This window comes from Cercospora beticola, chromosome 1, assembly GCF_033473495.1.
Source record: "Cercospora beticola chromosome 1, complete sequence".
Taxonomy (NCBI): domain Eukaryota; kingdom Fungi; phylum Ascomycota; class Dothideomycetes; order Mycosphaerellales; family Mycosphaerellaceae; genus Cercospora; species Cercospora beticola.
In genome coordinates, this window is record NC_088935.1 from 3,657,532 (window position 1) to 3,680,381 (window position 22,850).

The 22,850-nt window shown below is 56.0% G+C and overlaps 10 protein-coding genes across 10 annotated transcripts; 6 read left to right on the forward strand and 4 right to left on the reverse strand.

The window, feature by feature from the left end:
- Window positions 1-401: 401 nt before the first annotated feature.
- RHO25_001488 (uncharacterized protein) lies at window positions 402-4,414 on the forward strand (the record flags this gene model as incomplete). Its single annotated transcript, XM_023594097.2, has 2 exons — window positions 402-1,121; window positions 1,175-4,414. The coding sequence occupies 2 exons, from the start codon at window positions 402-404 to the stop codon at window positions 4,412-4,414; spliced, it is 3,960 nt and encodes a 1,319-aa protein (XP_023460169.1).
- A 310-nt stretch (window positions 4,415-4,724) lies between these two features.
- Window positions 4,725-5,900, forward strand: RHO25_001489 (uncharacterized protein; the record flags this gene model as incomplete). Its single annotated transcript, XM_023594098.2, has 1 exon — window positions 4,725-5,900. One exon carries the CDS (start codon window positions 4,725-4,727, stop codon window positions 5,898-5,900), a length of 1,176 nt encoding a protein of 391 aa, XP_023460170.1.
- Window positions 5,901-6,038: 138 nt separating this feature from the next.
- On the reverse strand, window positions 6,039-8,609 carry RHO25_001490 (uncharacterized protein; the record flags this gene model as incomplete). The annotated part of the gene is made up of 1 exon (XM_023594099.2): window positions 6,039-8,609. One exon carries the CDS (start codon window positions 8,607-8,609, stop codon window positions 6,039-6,041), a length of 2,571 nt encoding a protein of 856 aa, XP_023460167.1.
- A 788-nt stretch (window positions 8,610-9,397) lies between these two features.
- Window positions 9,398-10,084, forward strand: RHO25_001491 (uncharacterized protein; the record flags this gene model as incomplete). The annotated part of the gene is made up of 1 exon (XM_023594100.2): window positions 9,398-10,084. One exon carries the CDS (start codon window positions 9,398-9,400, stop codon window positions 10,082-10,084), a length of 687 nt encoding a protein of 228 aa, XP_023460168.2.
- Window positions 10,085-10,445: 361 nt separating this feature from the next.
- RHO25_001492 (uncharacterized protein) lies at window positions 10,446-11,671 on the reverse strand (the record flags this gene model as incomplete). The annotated part of the gene is made up of 2 exons (XM_023594101.2): window positions 10,446-11,361; window positions 11,451-11,671. The coding sequence occupies 2 exons, from the start codon at window positions 11,669-11,671 to the stop codon at window positions 10,446-10,448; spliced, it is 1,137 nt and encodes a 378-aa protein (XP_023460165.1).
- A 1,061-nt stretch (window positions 11,672-12,732) lies between these two features.
- RHO25_001493 (uncharacterized protein) lies at window positions 12,733-14,298 on the forward strand (the record flags this gene model as incomplete). Its single annotated transcript, XM_023594102.2, has 2 exons — window positions 12,733-13,680; window positions 13,735-14,298. The coding sequence occupies 2 exons, from the start codon at window positions 12,733-12,735 to the stop codon at window positions 14,296-14,298; spliced, it is 1,512 nt and encodes a 503-aa protein (XP_023460166.2).
- A 490-nt stretch (window positions 14,299-14,788) lies between these two features.
- RHO25_001494 (uncharacterized protein) lies at window positions 14,789-16,420 on the forward strand (the record flags this gene model as incomplete). Its single annotated transcript, XM_023594103.2, has 1 exon — window positions 14,789-16,420. One exon carries the CDS (start codon window positions 14,789-14,791, stop codon window positions 16,418-16,420), a length of 1,632 nt encoding a protein of 543 aa, XP_023460175.1.
- Window positions 16,421-16,517: 97 nt separating this feature from the next.
- Window positions 16,518-19,386, reverse strand: RHO25_001495 (uncharacterized protein; the record flags this gene model as incomplete). Its single annotated transcript, XM_023594104.2, has 8 exons — window positions 16,518-16,938; window positions 16,989-17,125; window positions 17,198-17,323; window positions 17,379-17,458; window positions 17,593-17,690; window positions 17,742-18,164; window positions 18,233-19,207; window positions 19,361-19,386. 8 exons carry the CDS (start codon window positions 19,384-19,386, stop codon window positions 16,518-16,520), a joined length of 2,286 nt encoding a protein of 761 aa, XP_023460176.1.
- A 252-nt stretch (window positions 19,387-19,638) lies between these two features.
- On the reverse strand, window positions 19,639-20,475 carry RHO25_001496 (uncharacterized protein; the record flags this gene model as incomplete). Its single annotated transcript, XM_023594105.2, has 3 exons — window positions 19,639-19,875; window positions 19,941-19,997; window positions 20,050-20,475. 3 exons carry the CDS (start codon window positions 20,473-20,475, stop codon window positions 19,639-19,641), a joined length of 720 nt encoding a protein of 239 aa, XP_023458951.1.
- Window positions 20,476-20,747: 272 nt separating this feature from the next.
- On the forward strand, window positions 20,748-22,403 carry RHO25_001497 (uncharacterized protein; the record flags this gene model as incomplete). The annotated part of the gene is made up of 3 exons (XM_023594106.2): window positions 20,748-20,765; window positions 20,903-21,107; window positions 21,160-22,403. 3 exons carry the CDS (start codon window positions 20,748-20,750, stop codon window positions 22,401-22,403), a joined length of 1,467 nt encoding a protein of 488 aa, XP_023459107.1.
- Window positions 22,404-22,850: the final 447 nt, after the last annotated feature.

A 22,850-nucleotide genomic window follows, 5' to 3' on the forward strand; every position in this document is an offset into this window, starting at 1 on the left:
ATGGTTGCACGGCATGTGACTTTCCATAGATTGAGCGGCCACCAAACATCATAAGCTGCGAATGATAGCATGAGAAAATTGCAAAATTGCCCAATGAGTGCTGTGCCTCCCGTAGCATCACATGTTACAGGTGAATGTCGGGCATGTCGGGGTGCGTGTGGAGTGTGAAGTGCACGGGCGAGACCCTTGAATTCAACTCGAGCACGGACCATTTAAGCTTTGCCCGTGGACGACAGCTTGCACATCTTTTGATTTATCCACCACCGCCGCACAACCACTTCCATCGCATCGACACCGCCCGCTCATCGTGCAGCCGCATGTAGCAATATCGAACCTTATTCTACCTCGGTCTACACGCAACTCGCACCCGTCTATACACCCTCGGTTTTCCTCCCGATCAAATGGCCTCCACCGCCAACGGCAGCGCTAGTGGTAGCACTGCTCAGGATGGCATGAGTGCTGCTGAGCGTCTGATGCACGCGCACAAAGTGACAATTGAAGATGCAGCCGACGAGGATTTGCCATCCACCGCTTCCACCGCTGCACCTCCAGCCACTGGCACCACGAGTGCTTCGCACGATGGCACTGTCTCCAGCGGCAATGGCAGCAAGTCTGCAGGTAAGCAGCCGGTGCGCGAGGCACCTGCTGCCAATGCCCCACGCGCACCGACTTTGGATACACAGTCTGAGGAGCTATTCCCGTCCCTCGGTGCCCCCAAGGGGCCCAGCGCGGGAACGAGCATGTGGTCCAACAAACCTGCAGCTGTCGGCAAGGCAAACGGAACTTCGAACGGTACAGGCTACGGTCGGGCAGCCAATGTGCCTGTCCGCACTATGAATGCGACCCCAGGTATCGTCAACGCAGGCGCAGGCCGAGGGCCGGCACAGGTCAATTTGCCCGGTCGCAACAGCGAACAGGTATTGATCCCTACTCACCTGATGACGCCGCGCGCCCAACTCAAAAAACCTGTCGCCGACATTCTGCGCGATATCAACAAGCGTAGCAAGGCCACCGTCGAGATGAAATCTGGTCCGGGAGGAAACTACATCATCGAAGGTACAGGCCCAACTGATGCTGTGCGTCTGGCTTTGAAGGAGGTTGCCAGCCAGCTATGCTCAAAGGTAAATACGTGATGCATGGATCGAAGACTAGGAAGCTAGCTAACGGATAACAGCAAACCGCCAAGGTCCCGGTGCCCATGAGCGTGCGTGGCAGGATCGTCGGAAAGCAAGGAGCTACAATTCAAGCCATCTCGAAGAAGACGGGAGCGCGAATTAATATCTCGAAGCAAGAGGCTGCCGAAATACTCGAGGACGATGACATGGACGCCACAATCGACGTTACCATTGAGGGCGATCCCTTTGCGGTTCAGATGGCGAAGGAGGATATCGAGAGAATTGTCAACGAACACACCTCGTCCGGTACCTCGCGCCTGAAGAATATCCCACCCGAGTACTATCCTTTCTTGGCAGCGCCGCACAATCAGCGCCTCCACGGCCTGAGAGAAGGTCGCGATCTGAAGATTAACATTCCCCAGTACCATACATGGAGCAATCAGTTTCCACCGACTTTGCCTGATGGACGTCAGCCTGCAGCTTTCAAGGCTCAGTCGAATCTCCCGATCCAGCTTGCCGGAGACAGACAGGCTATTGCCGAGGCCAAGGCTGAGATTGAACGCCAGGTGCAGGAATTGGAGCGACAGCTTACTCTCGAGCACGTGCCTGTGGAGCGGGGCAGACACCAGTTCATTGTGGGGGAGAAGGGCAAGTCATTGCATGATTTCCTGCAAGAGACTGGCTGTTCCGTCATACTTCCTCCTGACGGAGATGACAGCGAGGTGCTTGCTGTTATTGGTCCAGCGGACAAAATCGACGAGGCGACCAACAAAGTCATGGAACTCGCATCTAGCATGGCTATGGCTAGCGCAGATATCGCACGCGCCCATTCGAGCGCACCTCGAGGAGCTCAGGTCCATGCACGCGACATCACGAGATACTTGCAGCAGCGCCAAGCTCTCCAAGAATTGGAGCGGGCACACGATGCACGCATTGTCCCTGACAGTGCAGGCGCCTGGCAAATCTACGCGCGCGATGGCAAGAATGCAATCAAAGCCCGTGCCGATGTCATGAATCTGGTTGCCGGGCATCCACCCAGCCGATTCCAACCGGTACAGGTCGATCCTTTCTACCACCAACACATCCGCGAAAAGGAGGCTCCACGCATCCGCGAGCAACACGGCGTCCGCGTCGTGGTTCCGGAGGGACACAGCGATGAGCCGCTTCTTTTGGTCTTTGAGGATCGTGCTCCTTCACCCGAATACAGTCTGCCTCGGGGTGCTCCACAGGCCGCGCAGATCAAGTCCTTTGAACAAGCATTGCAGCAGGCCCAGCGAGAAATCAACACGCTGTTACAAGGCAGGCCTGAAATTGTGTCGAGGCAGGTCGATGCTCCCGCTAAGTTCCATGACAAGATTCGTCGACACGTCGACAGCCACCACCGAGGATTGGCGGAAGATCAACTTCCTGTCCAAGTGTCGTATGGTGGTCAGCGTCAGGCAGCGCCACGTCGTGAGCAGGAACCTCGCGTGAACCTCCGTGGACCGCAAGACTCCGTCGAGGCTCTGTTGGCAAGTCTCGTCGCTTTCATCGAGCAAGAGCATAAAGACGAGTTGGAACGCGACTTCAAGCTGAGTTTCGATTTCCCACAACAGCATGCCAATCACCTGATTGGACGCAAAGGCGAGCACATCAACAGCCTCCGCGAGAAGTTCGACGTCGACATCCAGCTCAATGAGGGCAAATGTGAGATCAAGGGGCCTGAGGCCAAAGCCAAGTCATGCAAGGACCATATCCTCAGTTTGGTAAAGAAGCTTGATGATGAGAAGACGCATCACCTGAACATTCCTCAAGAGTTCCACAAGGACCTCATCGGAGCCCAGGGAAGTCAAGTCAATCGCTTGCAAGAACGATACGGCGTGCGCGTCCAATTCCCGCGTAACAAACAAGGAGGCGAGGATGACACAGCTACTACTGAGGGTGCCTCCCGCCGTGAAACCCAGAAGCCATACGAGGTTATTGTCAAAGGCCCTAGCAAAGGTGCGGATGCCTGCCGGGATGAGTTGTTGAGCCTGCTAGAATACGTCAAGGACAACTCTCACAGCGCAGTGGTGTCAGTCGCACAGAGTCAATTGCCATCTTTGATCGGTGCCGGCGGTAAGGAAATGGACGCTCTGCGCGTCCAGACCGGGGCTCAGGTCGACGTACCCGGCGCCAAAGATGCAGCCGGAGCGGAAGGTCGAGTCGAGATCAAGATCAGAGGCTCCAAGAAATCAGTAGAGGAAGCGAAGAAGCTGATTCAAGAAAAGGCGAAAGTCTTCGACAACACCGTTACTCGCACTCTCAATGTGGACCGGAAACATCACGGCCGCATCATCGGGCCCCAGGGCAGCAATCTTCGCGCTACGATTCTGCAGGCTGGAGGTCCGGAGGATACCCGTCTCCACAATCGCATGATCCGCGTACCCAAGAATGACAGCGAAGGCAACGAGGTCCGAGTCGAGGGTCAGAAGGCTGTTGTGGACAAGATTTGTGCTGCTATCGAGGCTATGGTGGCCGAACAGGAGTCCCAGACCACGGAGATTCTGGAGGTCAAGCCAGAGAAGCACCGCTTGCTCATTGGACGTGGCGGTGAAACTCGACGTCAGTTGGAACAGCAGTTCAACGTCTCGATCAACGTGCCGCGACAGAGCGAGACTGGCCCGCAACGCTCTCAAGTCCGCGTGACCGGCCAGCCGAACGAGGTGGAGAAGGCCAAGGCACATATCCTCGAGATTACCAAGGACCAACAAGGCGAGACTGTCGCAGTTCCGCGCAAGCTTCACCACATTATTGCCGACAACGGGCAGTTCTTCCGGCGCTTGAGGAACGATCACAAGGTGACGGTAGACCACGATGGCCAGCGTCCTCCGCCGAAACAGTCCACGCCTGTGCCTAGCCGATCCAATGGCAGCGGCGCAATGCCTTTGATCACAGACGAACCCACCGACTCTAGCAGCAGCCATTCGTGGGAAGTGCACGAGTTGCATGGGAGTGGTGAGGAAGGCGAGATCCCGTGGATCTTGAGTGGACCTTCCACTGAAGCTGTACAAGCAGCACGAGCGAAGCTTGATGCGGCCATTGCAGAGGCCAGCAAGCTAGACACGATCGGATTCTTGATCCTGCCCGATCCTCGTGCGTACCGCCATGTCATCGGACCTGGTGGCAGTGAGATCAACCGCATCCGCTCCAAGACCAAGACCAAGATTCAGGTGCCTCGCGACCAGAGTAAAGGCGAAGCGATTGAGATTCAGGGCTCTCAGGAGGGCGTGGAACAAGCCAAAGACAGTATGTTGGAAGTGGTTCAGAACCACGCATAAGCAGAATGGCGTGACATTGATACAGCGGCATTTGGGGTACGAAAAGGGATAAACGCAAAAGTTTGGAGCGATTTCCTGTAATGCACATAGCAAATGATATAGAGTGACAATCGACTATCGCAACGATGCGCCGCGTCTCTTCGAGCAAACTGTGCTTGCGCGATCCATGTCCTATGCTCTACTGACGCCGGCGAGCCGTACAGCATCGGCATCGGCGTCGGCAGGGGACAAATTTAAAGCCGATGCGAGTGCACTTCGGTTCTTTCGCTGGCATGCCGCACAGCACCACGACCAGCACAGCCATTTCACAATGTCGAAACGCAAACGGGAAGCGGACGAAGAGGAGGATGCAGACACTGAGGGGCACGGGTCGCGAGACTTCCGGCGACAGCGACAGATCATGGCGACTTTTGCGCAAAGTGCGCAGCCACTGGAGCAGGCACTGAAGCTTGCGCGCGGATTTGAACGTCAAAAGCTGGGCCGGCGGAAAAAGACTGCACGAGGAGATCAGGATACAGCGGCACGCATAGATGCTGAGGTCGCTGCGCTGAAGAAGCTCGACCTCGCGCGGTGTGCGCAGAATGTGCTGGCGAAGGCGCTTTTGAAGATCAAGGCGGTGCGTGAGGCTCCTCACTTGCCTGCTCCCATTCGCAACCCGACACCCGTTTCTACCGAGACAGCGACGCTTAATGTGTACGCGCGACTATGCAGCTCGAATCCGGTCAAGGCAGCGCTGCCTACAGCCACTGCCGGCATGAAGCGCGAGATGGGTGTGGAGGAAGCGGGGCACCGAAAAAAGGACCACCAGCCTGCGAACGATGGACCCGACAGCGATGACGACGATGATGCTTCTGTCAGTAGCGAGGCAGATGGGTCGATCTCAGTAGATTCAGACGTGGACGTGGACGATTTGGAGCGGCAGTTGGAGCAAGAAGGAGTGCCACGTACCTCGTCGGCTGCACGAAAACGGCGGCGGGACAACGATGCCTTCAGTGATCAGGAACCAGATGCTGCTTCCGACGCCGAGTCAGAGGAAGCCCACCACGACAGCAGGACTGCGCCCAAGAAGCTCTTCCTGCCGAAGCTAACCATGGCCGGCTACGTATCTGGCAGCGGATCCGATGTGGAAGACGATGTGGAAAGTGCGAAGCCTAAAAAGAATCGGCGTGGACAACGAGCCCGCCAGGCGATTTGGGAAAAGAAATATGGCAAGCAAGCCAAGCACGTGCAAGAGCAAGCCGGGAAGCAAGACTGGGATGCAAAGCGTGGAGCAGTGAGCAGCAGCAAATTCGCAAAGGATGCCAATAAGCTTCCACTGGGTAAGCGAAGATTGCCGGGCTCAACGATGAAGCCCACCGTGGCGAGCAAAAAGCCACAACGAGACGATACGGGCCCTCTGCACCCCAGTTGGGAAGCTGCAAAGCGAGCGAAGGAGAAGAAGAGCGTACCAGTAGCTTTCCAAGGGAAGAAGATAAGTTTCGATTAATCGAGGTCAAGTATGTCAATCTCATCACTGTTACCTCTCTCATCATGCTATGTGCAACTCAACTGCGAACTTCATAAATCATGAATTACTGATTGTATATGAACATGGGTATCATCTAAGCCAAATCATTGTGGGCATTCACCCTTCAAACGAAGCTCCCAGTCTCTCCACTCGCGAAGTCATTACTCTGTCCCAGGCAATTCGAACAAATCTTCCCAAAGACTGCCAGAAATGCCGACCAGCCTCGTGCTCTTTAATCCTCCCGAGCAACTCGGCGACTTCTTCCCTGACCTCAAGTTTTGGGTGGAAAAGTCCCATGCCTATGTACAGCAGTCCCGAGTTCTGCCCGCTTCCAGAAGCAGTGGGCTTGCTTTCCCACACGCCGTTGACGACGATTGATAGTAACTGGTTGATCTCTTGTTCCGTGCGCGTTGCGGCACATATTGCGAGGTAAATGTTTGCGCTTTGCTCATTTCCAAGTCGCAACTTGGCCAACTTGTCGTGCAGGTGTTGCAAATCCAAGTGCTTGATCGGCCGGTGCACGTAGAGTGCTGCCAGATCTTGCACAAAATTGTAGTAGCTGCGCGTGTTGCGCCAGCCTTCGATCCGTGTCGAGTTGGCTGCCAACTCGTTGGTCTTACTCAACGCAGTTGGCCATACATACCCATGCCCCGTGACCTCAGGTGGCATCTTGTCCGCTCTTCCATCGGTCGGACTGATTGGCGATTCCTCAGGCGGGAGTGTTGTCTGTGGACTGTCCGGATTGTGAATGGAAAGAGCGCTGGCGCCGTAGACGGTCTCTTCGAAGCTAGCAGCAAGCCTAGTGAACTTGACAATCCATTTCCTGAATTTAGCTCGTATTGCGTGCTCGCCATGTCTCTCGTTGATGGCGAGGAGCACACTCTGCATGAATGCCCCGTCACCGGTTGCATCGCTGCTCATACTGTTATTCGGAGCGGCGTTACCGCCCAGACCTGCCGATAAGCTCGCGCCGGCGGTCATGAACGAGGCAATACCACCTCCACTACCACTCGAGGCGACTGTGCCCGGTTGATGAGTGTTCTGATGAAAGAAAGCCACGCCCTCCGTCAGCGGAGCTTGGTCGATGCGATTGGAGATCTTCATTCGCCCTGTGCCGAGATCGCACATCAAATCCCACCATTCTGCGTGATGGGTGAACATTGGATTTGTGACGCCAGCGATGAAGCCAGGAACCCTGAGTAGGTCTTCGATCTTGGTTAAGTCGGTATAAGGAAACGCATGCCGCGTGAAGCCGCGAAGAATGCCTCCAGAAGCAAGAGCACACGCTGCCAGAACTGCCTCCGCAACATCAGAGCTGGGCAATTTGTCGCCGAGGAAGATGACACGCTTCTGTGTCAAGAGAGCGTTGAGAAGCACTATGATGGGGTGCGTGGTGGGCCCCGAAGTGGTGAGATGAGGGTGAGTGGGATTGAACGGCACCACTTGCGCAGCATGTGGCGTACTGAAGGTGGTGATCAGCTTGACCAGACTGAAATCGCCCACCGTCTCCGGACTGACGGCAGTCGGGATTTTGACGGGCACTGGCACATTGGCATAATTGACAATACTCTCGAACTCGTGCGTGTCTCGGGGAAGGCCGTACCGGGTCCGAGACGGAAACTGGGTTGTGTTTGACGGCTCGATAGGAGAAAGCATTGCATCCTGGTCTTTGTTGGACGCCATGCGCTGCGCAATGATGGCTTCGAACTTTTCCAGAAACATGTCTTTTGCGTCAGAGGCCTGCAAAATGTATTTCTCCAGAAAGTTCAGTTTCGGCAGTAACGACAGGTCCATGCTGTTCAAGGCATCATAAAGTGTCGCTAGGGTCTCGGGGTATGGATGGGCGAAATACTGCTCCAATGCCAGTAAAAGCAAAGGCTTGTAGATGTGCATGAAAGAATGCCGCGTGCACACGGCCATGGCCTTGACTATGGCGCCTCGAGGCACCGAAGGATCGAGTTTGGTGTTGACAAGATTGAGGACATAGACCAGGGGCGGCCCATCCAGATTGATGTCTTCGGAATCGTCATCTTGAGCATCGTCTTCTTCGTGCTCATCGTCCTCAATGCCGTCGAGGTCGTCCTCTTCGTCATCGTCTCCTAGCTCATCTCCTCCGTCATCATCTGCACTGTCGTCGCCTCCAGTATTGGCTTGGTCGCCTGCTTCTCGTTGGCGTTGGCGTCGGCGGCGGCGTCTTCGATGCCGTCGTCTCATCTCTCTCTCCTCCTCCTCTTGACCGGCATCTTTGTGGAGAAAGAAGGTGGTCCAATCCTGAGATCGCTTGTCCACCTGGTCCGGCAACATCAGCTCGGCCAGCATATGCTCATCGCCGCCCACTGGAGCGGGATACTGCTGCTCCATGATGCTGCCCCGGTCGATGTCGAACGAGGCGACCAATATGTATTCGACATGCTTCTCAGTGCTATCGGGAGGGTACTGCGACTTGACATGCTTCACGGCGCGCGGCGCTCCTTTGGGACGCGACGAATGCGAAGGCTGGGCGGAATGTCGCGACACTGCGGCGGAGGAGGTGGAGTTGCTGGATCGGCTAAGTCTCTGCACTGCAAGGCCATTGTTGGTGGTCGTCGTGCTGCTCGCGGCGGGGAATGAGTGCAGCGAGGCATGGCGCTGACTGCGCGAAGATGATGTGCTTTCAGTGGCGGAGCGGAGCGGAAGTACCGTCGCCATGGTGGTGCGGAGTGGCCGCCCTCGATTTCGTGCTCTTCCAATGTTATCGTCCAGGGTGTGGGGTGTGATGCTGGTGAACCAGAGGGGAGGTAAGGCCCCTGTCGCATGCATCCCTGCTCGAGCTAGCAGAAGCTTATCTGCAGATCTGTTGACACGCCCGTGTTTACATACACCTCACCTATACGACCGAGCTCATTACATCGCATACCACAGCAAACATGGTAAGTACAAAGTGCAAAATGCTTTCTGACTCTCGCTAATATAGGCAGCCGTCGTCTGCTCCCAATCAACTCTCCGCGCAGCTCTCGACCTTCGAGGGCAGACAGTCGCCATTCCGACGGCAAAACAGCCAGTCGCCAGCACCACCTAATCGTGCGGGCACGCCAGGTAGTTCACTCACGAAGCCACCTGCACACCTCTCGCCCATAAAGACCGGATCTTTATCTCCCGAGAAGACAAATCCTTTCACACGCCGTCCGAGCCAAATCAATCACGCGGCAGACCGGCCATCAAGTGCTTTTGCACGACCCGCGAGTAGCCTCAGTATTGCATCGCCGCTACCCCGAAAGCTCAGCAACAGTAGCCTGCAAAGTGCATCTTTCGACCCACCACGCTCACCGCGGCCGGGACAGACTTCCAGCCCAGAGCCCGAGCAGAGCCCGCCGAGGCAGGCGAGCGCTGTCACAGCGGAATCGCGTTCATCACTTCACAGGGAAGCCTCCCCGTCACGATACGATACTACCCACCAAGTCTCAAGCGATTCGCCTTTGCCACAATCTCCTGCGCAAATGTTCAGTCGAGACAACCTGCGGCCCGCGATGCAGCGCAACATCACATCTTCCACCACGACTACCATCAAGCCTCCTGTATTTTCTACTCAAAAGAAACTTGCGACGCCGAAACTGAATGGTTTCGGTGGTGGCGGTGGTAGTGCATACAACCACTTACCCCAACCGCTTCTGCACAGCATGCGCGAGTCCTTCGAGGTGCTCGACAGCAACAATACCGGTGCCATCAATTCTGCCGCCGTGGCGGACATGCTGGCTCAATTGGGACTGGATAACAATGCATCCGCTCTCAAAGACTTCTTTCCACCGCATGGACCCGCTCAGCTCAATCTGGCACGATATCTTGACATTCTGTCAGGGCCTTTGAGTGAGCTCTCGGAACCAGACGAGCTCCGCGCTGCCTTTGAGGCTTTCGACATTGATGACAGTGGCCAAATCGACGTGAATGTACTTCGCGACGCACTATTACATACCGCCCCACAGCCTGGCGAAGACCAGAGTCGGCTCAGCGAGCGAGAAGTCAGCAGCATTCTTGGTGAATTCACAGGGCGGAGAGCTTTTGGCACCAAAGGGATTAATGCCGGCCAAGCGAAGGGAGAAGTTTTCCGCTACCGCGACTTCATGGCTAGTGTCAGCGGCGGGGGAGGGGGCACAATGAGTGAAGCTGAAGCAGCCATGGCATCGTAGCGTCGCCCAGCACGTCCTTTTTGATTTGCCGCACATGCTGGGCAAGTGTTGGTAATCATGGATGCATGAACAACGCAACTCTGCCGTGTCAGCGAAACAGAAGCAGAGCGGTTCACAGACTTCATGAAGGCGCAATGAGAATGACCGAACATCATGTTTGCAACGTACGTGTATGAATGTGGCGTGTTTTGCGAATTGTACGAAGGTAAATTTGACCGGCCAGTGAAGACATGACCATAGCTTTTTAGTGAATATTGTACACTTAGCATGCGGCTGCTGCTGCACTGCAATAGCTAGACTTGCATCGTCATGCTTGTTTCACAGCCTCAGTTCGAACGCAGCTATGTCTTTACACCATAGATCATCGATCCGCCCATGGAGCAGGCCGAAAAGAACTTTGGCCCGAGTCTGCACGCAGTCTACTCGCCAATGCGGGAAGAGTTTGCTCCAATGGTAAACTGCATCTGACGCCTTCACGCCCATCGCCATCGCTCGACAGATGCCGGAAGAATGCTTCCTCTCCACGAATGCCACCCATGTTGATCGCCGCAATTCTCTTCCCTTGCTCGCGTGCCCTCTTCACTAATCGCCAAGCCGAATATGTCGCCAGTGAAGACCCTAAGATCAGCATACTGCCCGCTCCATCTACAGCAGCTTCAACCGCTAATTTGCTCGGGCTAGGGATTGATTCACCGAACATGATGACGGCAGGTTTGAGGATACCAGCATTTGACCCAGTCGCCCATGCCCCGTCCGAGTCGGTCCGGATGACCTTGCTGCCATCGCGGGCGTCTTTGTTGCATTTAGGGCATGGTGGATATCGAAAAGTGCTGTACTCTACGCCAGGTACGTCGACATCGCCGTCAGGATTCGTCTTCAGTCCACGTCTTCGACGCTCAGCAGGGTCTTCCGTGGCAAGAGCGCCGGTAGCGAGCATCTCGTTCAGAAAGTCCGCCCATTGAGGGTTCATGCGACTGAGATCATCCTGAAAGGCAGCGCGAGAATATTCGCTCCTGCAAGTCAGGCAGACCGTGCTTCTCAGGTACCCATGCAGCTCCAATGTCTCCAGATTCGGATGCGCCTGAGGGTGAAAGCTGTCCACATTTTGAGTGATGACTTGGGAGATGAACCCAAGATCCCCTAATTCTTTCACCGCATAATGTGCCGGATTGGGCTTGCTACGATTGAGAGTGGTCCATCCCAGGAAAGATCGTGCCCAGTATCGCTTCCGCGCTTCGTGGCTTGCTGAGAATTCATGAAAATAGATCGGGCGATACCTGTTGTGCAGGAGGCGTAAGCGTCGTCCCGTCACCAAATTTAAGGAAGTGTATGACCCGCGCACAGCATGGACCGGGGGGCAACTCACGTTTTGTTCAAGGTGTACGTCCCTTGGCTCCCTCGATAGTCGGAGAGTCCGCTGGATACTGAGATTCCCGCACCGGACAAGACGACAGCCTTTCCGCGTTCGTGGTCGCGTGATAAGAAGTTCTTCAGCGCGTCGACTGCGCCACCGATTGTGGTTGCTCTAGCGGGCACGACGGTAGGACTGGGCAGCGGCTGCGTGTAGGGAATGCGCATCAATGGCATGCCGACTCACGCCTCATGGTCCAGCGTCGTGGCGTCGCATGGTCGTGGGATTGAAATGCACGACCGTAGAGCGCGTGTACAGCAGGGCGAAAGATTGAAGGGAGGACGTTTCGCCAATGTCGTCACGATTCCCGCGCCGCCTCGCACTTAATATAGTAGTGGCCGCCAGCCATTGGCATGCAAGCGAGCAAGAGGGTTTTCGATGTCCAGGTTGCTGGAAACACAACCAGGCTTCCTTCGCTGCTGTGGCAGGACACTGATCTTGCGGCGGCGCGTGCAAGCAGAAGTCCCTGTACACGGCGCACCTGGGAATCACAGCAGCAGCCGAGCGTGGTTCGCCATCCATCGAGTTTCATCCCAAGCGAGCGGCACCGGGCCGCTCGACAATCTCCAGCCTGACCAAAAGCTTGACGGCCAGTCCAACCGCAAGCATCCCACTCCCACGTTGTCCTTCATCATGCCGGCGAAGCGAGCTGCGGCAGAGCCCTGGTTTGCTGTGCTCGAGAGTCGAGAGTCACGCAGGGCTGTGATATGTCAGGGTTCCTGTGCTATCGTCCTCTCCCGACAGGTCCTCCGAAATAGCGCTATTGACCGTTGGTACGCGCTTCGCCCGTCGAACAGCAGGTTTTCGTCTCCACCACCTGCTGGAGCACTGCCGCGCCCGCGGTGTTACCGACGACGATGCCTCTGCAGGCTCCATCGGCAGCGGGACGGGCATGCCGGCGACGCCTACAAGATGCGCTGGCGTGATGTGGTGTTGGTTGGCTACAGATTTGTTGCGTACGTGCGCTGAGGTTGTAACCTATAATAAAACTCCTGTCAGCCTTCCTAGTGGAAGTTTGTGGGTCTTATATGTGAGTGTTCCTGGCAAGCACGATCGTCTCAAGTCCACCAGCCGCCTCGAAGTGGTGAGGATGATGCTCGCACCATCTGCTGTCGTGCCCTTGGGCCGCCGAAACGAGATACCTGGTGAGTGCCATGCGTGAACGAACTTCACTTCAACGCTCCCAGAGACGAGACGAGGATTGCTACTGACGCAACGGGCAGCTGTCGCCGACATCATGCATCGCAGCCAGCAAGCATTGCCTCCGCTGCCGACCTCCGCCACTGCCTTCCAGCGCCAGAAGCCGTTGCCTTGTGAGCCAGCGCTCGTCGCTTCCACCAGCCAGCCACGCCCATCCACCAAGCACCGTCCAGAGACGCTCGATTTGAGCGTTACATCGTCCAATGGCCACTCCACGCTGCCCACGCCTCGCTTGAAGCGCCTGCTGCGTGATGCGCGCTCGCCCAACGACGTCTCTGCAATCGTTCAAATCCCTGCTGCCGACCGTCGAGAGCAATTGCCACCGACGCCCACGACACCGCTCGCCAGTCTTGTCATGGGGAACGCGCACTCGGCCGCTTCGGACAGCGTGACGGACGACAACAAATCCCTACGAAGCGTCGTCCATGTGCGGCGCCAGTCCCGGCCGATGGCCCGGAAAAGTTCGTCCAACCTGTTCAAGCGTATCGACAGCCGCAGTCCGCTGCCTCGCGATGTCACCGCAAGCGTCATGTCCATCCTGCACCGAGACAGCAACAAGAATGACGCAGGCTCAGTTGGCATGGACCCATTCGACGACCGAAACGACGAGCACGGCCCTGAATACCGCGGACGCTCGCCCACCATGACCGCATTGCACTCAACATCGACCGTGACTATGACCGACTGCCGAGCGAAGCCGTGTCTGAGTCCTTCAACAACTGTTCGAGATTTCGACATATCCGAGAAGACCCGCAAAGATTCGAAGACAGAATTCTTTCCCGGCCTGGAACCAGCCGAAGACACATGTGAAGAGGCAATTGAGACCCTCTCTCCATCCATTCCGGCACCGTCACCTTTACCTGAAGATAGCCCGCACAAGTACGGCTTGAGAGACAGCGCAGACACACCGCCCGTGCCACATCAGAGTGTCGACGCTCAGGCCCACAGGGCCAAGCGCAAGAGCAGTGGCCTGGAGATCTTCAAGGTAAGTCAATGTTTTGCCCATGTGGTGCCGCGTCTGTATCTGACCTCCAAACAGGAAGCGCAAACACTACAGCACGCCCAGTCTTTTCTCAATGGTCTGAGTACCGCTCGGCGACGGGCAGAGTCAGCAGCTGGCGCAGAGCTGACACATTCGGCCAACGATTCTGTCTGCGATATCACGAACAACCAACCTGGAGCTGTATTAACATTGCCGTCATCGCAACCCGTGAAAGCTTACGAAGACGGCGAGGGACGTCGCAAGGGGCATAACTTCAAGTCATCCGGCTTTGCGTACAGCCGACCTCTCACTCTCGCGCAAATCAAATGCTACCGCGCTCACGCCACGCTACTGCAAAGTAGAAACAAGCAGGCGCCAGTCGAGTGCGCGGTATGCCACTCTGACGATGATAGTGAGCATTTCAGTTGCAGCTGGTGCGCGCTGCGCATGTGCAGGCGCTGTCGAAAGGATTTTGCCGTGCGTGGTCTTTCTGCATTGAAGGAGAGAATTAAGATGGCCGAGATGGGGGATCGGATGGAGACCGCGCAGCATAGTTCGAGCGAAAGTGCCCCAGAGAGAGCCGCATCGAACCAGACAAGAGGTAAAGAGTGGAGAGCATAAAACAGCGTGGTGCGCAACTAACACGATGTACGATGATGGTCGAATGTTTGCACACGACAAGATGATACCTGTACGTTGACGATTGGCATGATGAGCATCATATACCCACTGCACCGGTGCAGGCGAATTAGATATTTCAAAGTATTGACGGCTTTCGTCGCCTCGAACGACCATATCGTATGCATTATTGTGAAATGTGCTTGATGACATATTCAGCTCGGGCATTCATGTACTTGAAAATGCTCTTGCGTCTGGTCTGGTCTTGTCTTGTCGCGCTCGAACACAGGGAAGCGAGATTAACGAAAGCTGCTGCTGTTTCGGCAGGATCGGAGATATACAAATCCGTGTTGCTGAAAGGGGCAATAAAAGCATAACATAGTGCTGGTACCGTGGTGCGCCAGCGATCATTCCCGCGCACTGCTTGCGCAACGCGCGCCATCAACGGCCCATTGAACTCAAACCACAGCTCGAAAGGCTTAGCACCAGCAGTATGGCGCCGCCGACCAGCAGGCTGCCTGCGCCAGGACGACCAGCGCTCGAGCGCGACCGGCCCACGTCCATGTTCGAGGTGTCCACGGAAAACATGAGGAGGCTACAGCAGATCGGAGCGGGCAGACAGAGTCCCGCAGAGGGTGCGCCGTCACAGGGCGAGGACACAACGCAGCCGGCGCCATCATCGAAGCAGTCCAAGCGGCGGAGCCTGCTGCCGCAGTCCTTCACGCGCAAGTTCTCCAGCGACGGCAGGGAGGCGGCGGCGACTACGGCGCCCATCAAGGAGGATGCGTCTGGGAGCGATGAGGGACGGCGGTCAGAGGACAGAGCGGCAATGCCTCCACCGCCCAAGCCGCGGCCGACGTCAATGATGCGCCCACCCAACAGCATACCGCGCAAGGACGTGCCGAGCCATACGCGATTGCCCTCGAAGGATAAGGACGCCTTGAACGCCCCAGCCAGGAACAGCTCCATCGCCAAACCGGCATCTTCGTCAGCCAGCACCGCCGTGCAGTCAGGTCTGCGGCGCGGAAACTCCACCAAGCTGCCGCAATCACCCGTATCGCGAACGTCGAACCAGCACGCCGCTACGAATGGACGGAGCGGCAGCGCCGACCTGGGAGTGGTGCAGAAGCGATCATCTCCTCCGGCCACTGCATCGAAGAGGGCGTCGGTATCACTCTCCAAGCCGCCCTCTCTCAACACGGCCCTCGCCCCCAGCACGCAGACTCAACCTTCACCCACCTCGCCCACTCGATCAAGCGCTAAGTCGCGCACGCCCGCAACCTCCAAACCCGCCTTCAACACATATCAGCAACACTATAGCCCCGCAAAGTCGACGCTGCCGAAACCAGGCATCCCAGGTGTCAGGGCTACGCACAAGGCGACCAACAGTACTGAAGATGTCGAAAGCTTGCCGTTTGATGTGGCTCTCGAGCAAATTGAGCTGTTGCAATTGTCTCTGATGCACCAAACCTCATTCACTACCCTTAGAGCTTATGAAGCGAGTGCCAAGCAGAAGTTGGGCAAAATGCACGCAAAGCTGCAGAAGGAATATCAGTCCATTCAAAAACAAGAGCAACAAAATCGACGAGCAACCAATCTTGATGCCTTGGAAACGTGGTGTCCTGATCCGGCGCTCCTCGCCGAACATCTCCAGACAGTAAGCCGCGCTGTCTCGGACCTCCGAGCCCACACGGAGAGCGGGAGCAGATATTCGGAGCTTGTGCGTATCTTTGAGGAATGGGTCATACAAGCTGAAACTGTTCTCATGGGTACCACGAACCTGGCGGCTTTCATTGAAGCTCTCCCCGAATCTTGGCGATCTCAGCACACTTCGCTCGCGCTGAATCTGAGGTCGATACAGCGAGACCTCAGCACATTACCTCCGTTGCCACCACCCGCGAGCCCCCCTGCTGATGCCACGAGCTTGCACGTGTTGATTGATAACTGTGCCTCGCTCGCCGACAGCATGGTTCGAGAGCTCGAAATGATGGCAAAGCTACAGAAAGAACTCCTACAGCAAGGCAAATCTCGCATCGATTCTCATATCGGTACACTCGTCTCTGGTACAAATTCTGGCTCGGGGAAAGAGAATTGGAAACCTGTGTGGCAGAGCGTGGGCTCCTAGAAGCCGATTTGCAAGTATTGGCACTTTGTGGCCAGCATCTACGATTATGTACAGCCATTCGCGGAGCTACTGTTTCGCTCCCACGTGCGGCGTGTCGTCACGGCGTTTCATCAGCGTTGAGATCCCAGAGATCCATCAAACTTTGAACTCGATACTCGGCCGCCCAGCCCATATCGTGCTCTATACCTCTCAATAGGCCGACGACAGTGCTTCTCCAGGCCTTGCAATGACCACTGATTGGTCCAGAATCCTCATTTCGACCGAGTACAAGTCCCGCAGTCCACAATGGCTGCACACTGTGTATGCGAGTTCCTTCATCGGCTCTTCCGTTGGCAATTGCGACGATCTCCTTAGCATGATCGCGAGATTGTGAAAGAATCGTCGCGTGTCTTGCATGTTCATACTTCATGCTCGAGCCGGGAGCGATGGCTCCAAGGCATACAGGTGCAGCTGGACTGGCTGTCGACACTTGGGGCCTGTTGTGCAACAGCTGAATTCGGGCAAAGTGGTACCATTGCCTGTATTTCCATCAGTGACCAAGTCCGATAATGCGGGAAAAGAAACTCACATTGTACTGGCGCACATGGCACGAGGGAACCACTTTTCGGTCTCCCACTCATCGTCACAGGCGTGGACCGCCGTCGGCTGAAATCCATCCGGCAGACCATTGAACCAAACTGCCAGTTGCATGTCCAGGTCGTGCCACTGGAAGGGAGCGGCAGTCAGCACGTATTGCGCGCAGAAACAAGTTACTCAGGTGCTATTGGTGGCACTTACGCTATTCAAGAGTTCCCGCTGCCGTACACCGAGCTCGAGAGGCGAGATGCTCTTGGACACCTCATCACCCGCGGCAATGAAATTAATGAGCTTCAGGAGCAGCCAAATCAGTGCATTAGAGATCATCTGCAACTCTGTTAGAAGTGATGCTCGCGACAGTGGAACGCTGGGCGTAACGAACATCGTCACCCATAGCAAGATCCCCATTATAGTCCTGATGTCGAGGATTAGATGGTGCCACGAAACCATCTAACGTCAAATCTGCATTCGTCAATTCAGGTAAGCGTGTGTCTGCGAAACGTCCATGCGATAGCCATGAGTTGACAAGCATAGATTTCACCATGTGAACAGACAGCATGGGAAATAAGAACATGTCTCCTCGCCACGTCACTTACTGAGACCTGCGCTTCGCCACATTGATAGATCCGTAGTGTCCAATCGCGTACACGTATTGTTAATGAAGGCGGATAACATGTCCTGTCTAGCAAAATTCCTAGGAAGGCGTTGGCACAGCGAAGGACACAGAACGGGCTAGTGGACTCACCAGAATACAGCACGTCTACCCAAGCTCAACCCTCTGCCGTTGGGCCTCGCTCGTGGTGGTGAATGTCCCGTCGTTCCAGAGACCTGTCGTGATAATTGTTCGGAGATCGATTGAGGGGAGGGAGGAAGAGTCATCGGCATGGCCTGTTCTCTAGCCACGTCAAATAATGTTTTGGCTCCATCAAGATGCCTGCTCCACTCTGGCCCGGAGGCATCCAAGAACTCATATACACATAATATCGCAGTAGCAGCTACTAATTCGTCCGAGTCCGTGGTCGGCAACGGCGTGCCTTGGATGGCTGATAATGTGGCGGGGGTGGAATGTTCTGGTAGTGAGGACGTCCCCGGCCGTATGCACCCTGCTAGGCTCTGTCGAAGCAACGAGACGGCAATATCATAGCATTCCCTTCCTTTGCGCATCCACCTGGTGAGTCAAACGTTGGTCAGAAAAGGTTACAAATATGGATGTGTTCGGCGATCAGGACAACTCACATTTCTGCATCCATGGGCCGGCCGGGCCAACTTTCCATTTTGCTCTGCTTAGACACCGCGCCGCCCATGACTGGCCTTCGTCCATTGACGCGAGCCAAAGACTTGGCGGAGAGACTTGCACAGCTGTACAATAGCAGCGGACAGTCCACCGCCAACACAGGTACTTTGGCTGCAAAGAATAGGTCGAGATCGTAGAGGTCCATCCAGCATAGCGAATGTTCCTTGGCTTGGCGCAGCAAGTAGGCTAGCTCTGGATCCTCGATCGGAGCTCTTGCTCTATGTCCTGGAGTTCCTTGGAAGGAATGTAAGCTGCTCCGCCCGCCTACCGATGCGAATGATGAGGTACGTACATGGGTCGGAGATCGGAGCTGCGTGGTGGGAGAGTGAGAGTTCAGCTGCGGGTCAATGTTGTTCTGGCCTTCTGCTGTTACCGGGGATACGTTCTGCGAGGCCGGGTTCAGGATGAAGTCCAGTCCCAGACCGCTCGTGGCGAGTTGCTGCTGCTGCTGCTGTTGTTGTGGTTGCGAGGTGTGTGACGACGTCCGTTCGTGGCCGCCCATGGCTGGAGGATGAGGCGCGTAGGTGTACTGGTCGGTGGCGACCGCACTCAGCGCCTCCAGACCATGAGTAGCATAAGCTGGGTAGGCATCGAAAGCGCTGCTGCTCGAAAGATCACGCGTGTCCTGCAGTGAGGTGGCATGCTCATCGGCATCGTCGTCCTCGTAGGGGTTGTTCGTGTGGACGAAGGTCAGCTCGGGCGGCACCTGCACCCAAGTCGTGCTCTTGGCGAAGGTCTCCTTGTAGCCGTAGAAGCTCTTGAGTCCATCCTGCTCACTGCCGTTCATCGACGGGTTCTGCTGGTGGCGGAAAGTGATGCCTTGTGATTTGATGCACTCGCGGTGCGCCTTGGCACAGTTGGCGCATGATGGGCCCGGCGTCTCATCGCACTTCAATTTGCGCGAGCGACAGGTGAGACTGGCACGGCGTGGTCAGCGACAGGACAGGACAGGACAGGACAGGACAGGACAGGGCGCATTGGGCGAGTGCGGTCAATGCCGCGTGTGTACAGTTGGACAGGCAAGTCTGGCGAGCATCCGGGCAGCTTGCTCGAGACGCATCATCACTCACCATCCCGTGCGAGAACGCGGCGCCATGTTGGCGCGACAGCTCGCGCGATGTCCCCAGTCTTCCGCGACCGCTGCGCAGCGTCAGACGAGGTTGTGTCGGTTTGCCGATGTGCATCAAGTGTTTGCGTTCGGTAAACTTGGACCAGAGCGTTGGACGTCCTTTCCTGAGGCTGCCCCGCTCGCCGGCGCCCGTGGCAGGTGCCGCGCCGTGCATTCACTGTGATTCTATGCTTGGACTGTTCTACTTCTACTGTATGCTACTATCTCCAAGCACCATCTCTACCACTCGATACGTTCGCCGAATCTGTCGTAGAACGTCCCGGTGTCCTTCTTGGTCCACTGCTGAATGATCGGAAGCATGCTTTCCACGCTCTCACGGGGGCTAATCGCATCGTCCTCTCTCCACTTCACGAGCTTGGTCTCGACGCGGCCAGGGTGACACATTACAAAGGCAATGTCTGGCTCATCAGCCGCCAGCGATCTCACGATCATGTTCTGCGCTGCTTTGGAAGCTCGCTGTATGCGGTGAGAACCATGTCAGCACGTGCCTGTGGAACGCACACAGAGCACTACACACTCACATAGGCATATGCAGAACCGGCAGCTCTGTTTGGATGCTGATTGTTGCCAATACTACCCTGGCGAACGAGGATCAATACAGCTCGATACCCTCGCGCAATAGGCACTCACCATTCTCGAGCTCATGACAACAACCTTGCCGTTCGTGAGGCGAACATTTGGGACAATTGCTCGCAGGAGGAGGAACGTCCCGACTGTGTTGATATGGAGTGTCTTCGTTAGAGTCTCGGCGTCCATCACGTCCATTGTTTCGCATGCAGCGACATTGCCTGGTGTGCTCAACTCGATTCCGGGCACCAGCCCACGCACGCCCGCACTGTGAATGACGAGGTCAAGCGGCCGGTCCTTGAGCCGATGGGCGAGGGCTCGTACGGACTCCTCGTCCCCAACATCTGCACTGATTGCTTCGACATTGTGCGAGTGCGCAACATTTTGTCTGTCCACTGCGATGACGTTATTGCCAGAGTCTGCCTGATACGCTTGAACAAAGGCCGCGCCAATGCCACTGGCGGCCCCGGTCACCAGAATGGTCGGCATGTCGATATTTGGTGAGGATGTTGTAAGCCAAAGCGGTTTAGCGCAGATGATGCCCGTCCCTCCATAATCCCACGACCATAGCACTTCACTTTCATAGTAACACGCCACACACATATACTGCTCCCCCTTCGACGAGCAGCATGAGCGCCTCGGTTGCAGGCAAAAATGCGCCTGCTAGCCCATAGTGCCGAAGCGAACACGCCTGCCAGCCGACGACCGCTGCCACATGCGCGCCTTCGAGACCCGACGCATGTACAGACTGTGTGGGTAATATGAATTCTGGTACTGTGGTGTGTCGTCCATTCTTCACCTTCTATTGCTACATTCACTGCGGCCCGGCTGAGTCACTGTCACTCCCACCAAACCAGCACTTTCTCTGCCGTTGGCGCATTCTTGTCCATCCTGCGCTCACATCGCCTCCTCGCAGACTCCGCCCCCGGTGGCTACGATGCGCACACGGCCTCGCCCCGTCTCGCAGCAAGGCGCGAGCCCTCAAATACGACCGGCCCGTAAAATATTCAACTGCATCGTAGACGACAAGGCGCTAGTGGCTGGAACGAAGCGTGCCACGAGACATGGCATACCACAATTTGTGCGAAATAACCAGATTCGCTTGTTCATCCCTTTGCACGGTAAGTCTTGCAAAGGCTCGCACGGTGGCATGCAGAGGCTGATGCACTCAAGCTCTGGATGAGTTGAATCGCCAGAAAAATGGGACAACGAAACATGCGGAGGATGTCAGAGAAACACTCCAGTGGTTGGACAGTGCTACGGACAAGTTTCCCAACGCCGTGGCTGTACAAGGACCAGAAGAAACTTATGAGAAATGGTCACTGGTTGAGCGTTTCGCGGTGCCCAGTACCCTGTTCTCTGAGGACAACCACGATCATGAACTCGATGCGGTCGAGTCTAGCGAGCTCTCATACGATACTGCGAACAAGACCAGCATTGCCGAAGACAAGGTAAAGACACCCGTCAGCTCAGGTGCCACGGATGCCACTCGATCTCTCTCGCCTGCGTCTCTCCGCAGCCCACGTTCGAGTGCCAGCGCTATCTCACCCCTGGCCGATCCAGCAGAGTTGCCAGCAGTACCGCAGACCAAGAGCGTGGCGTCTCTCAATGCGGCGGCGAGCAAGGTACACTCATCCAGCGCCAGTGTCCCTGCCGATCTACAGCCTCTTTTCAACTACATCCTTTGGCGCATCCATCAGGAGCTCGATCCGGTGGCCGCACTAGAGTCTTTCATTTTCTTGTGCAATGATGGCCGCAAAGCAGGCTTTGCGAAGGGCTTCGATATTAAGACTAAGAGACTCGAACAACTTCGCGAGGCGATAGGTCGGGAAGACCGTGATTTCAAAAACCGACAAGCTTTACTCAGTCGCGAAAATCAGAGTGTTGATATCGCGCAGCATATCTCTCCGGAGGTCGCTCACGTAAAGAAGGAAGACCGACCGATCACGCCAAAGGATGCAGTGGATGCAGTGGATGAAGCAGACGACGAGGTTATCTTCAAGCCGCCGCGAGCACCGGCTGCAATGCTGCAGAAGCCGCAGCCAAATATCATGGATCCCAACGTGTTCGAACGTGGCACCCAATCCCATCAGACGGCGACAAAGCCAGACCAGCCTAAGACGCCCCAATCCCCCCGCTTCAGTAACGTGCCCGCCCAAAGAGGCTCGCCACGTGGCGGCCACGCGCTTCCATTTGCCCCTCGCGGCAATATGCGTGGTGGTCGAGGCAACATGCGCGGCAGCAAATTCAGTCCTCGCGGCCGTGGCAACTTCTCTGGCCGTGGAGGCTCTGCTGATGTAAATGACCAAAACGGTACTGCTGTAGTGCCCCCGGCACCCAACGGACAGATCGACCCTGCCAGCTTCTCGCGTCCCGAAGCTCCACGCCAGCAGCGCAAGTTATGGGTTCCAACGTGAGATCCTGATGTCACTGCATGTGCAGTAGCTATCAGACAGGTTGACTTCATAAGCAACAACAACAATCGAGAAGTGGGACAGATTTCGGCACAGAGCACATTGTGCCTAGGGCTGATTCGCGATACTTCAAATACTGGGACTGGTCAAACTGCACCATGGGGAAATTCAACAGATTGCAATCAATCGGGCTATTGAGCTATGGCGTCGTGGTCAAGGCGCGAATGGGCGGCGCGGAACCAGGCAAGTGCATTATCTGACACGAGAGGGTGAACGATAAGGACTCGGAGGTGAGCAACGCGGATTGCTATGAGGATTGTATGCCGCACAACGCTGTGTTGTGCTCATCAGTCTAGCGACTTGTTGTACACGACGTTTGAAGGCCGGCAACGGTGACGGCGAAGACATCAGAGATCGCCGGGCATACATATAGCACATTTGTGAAGCACG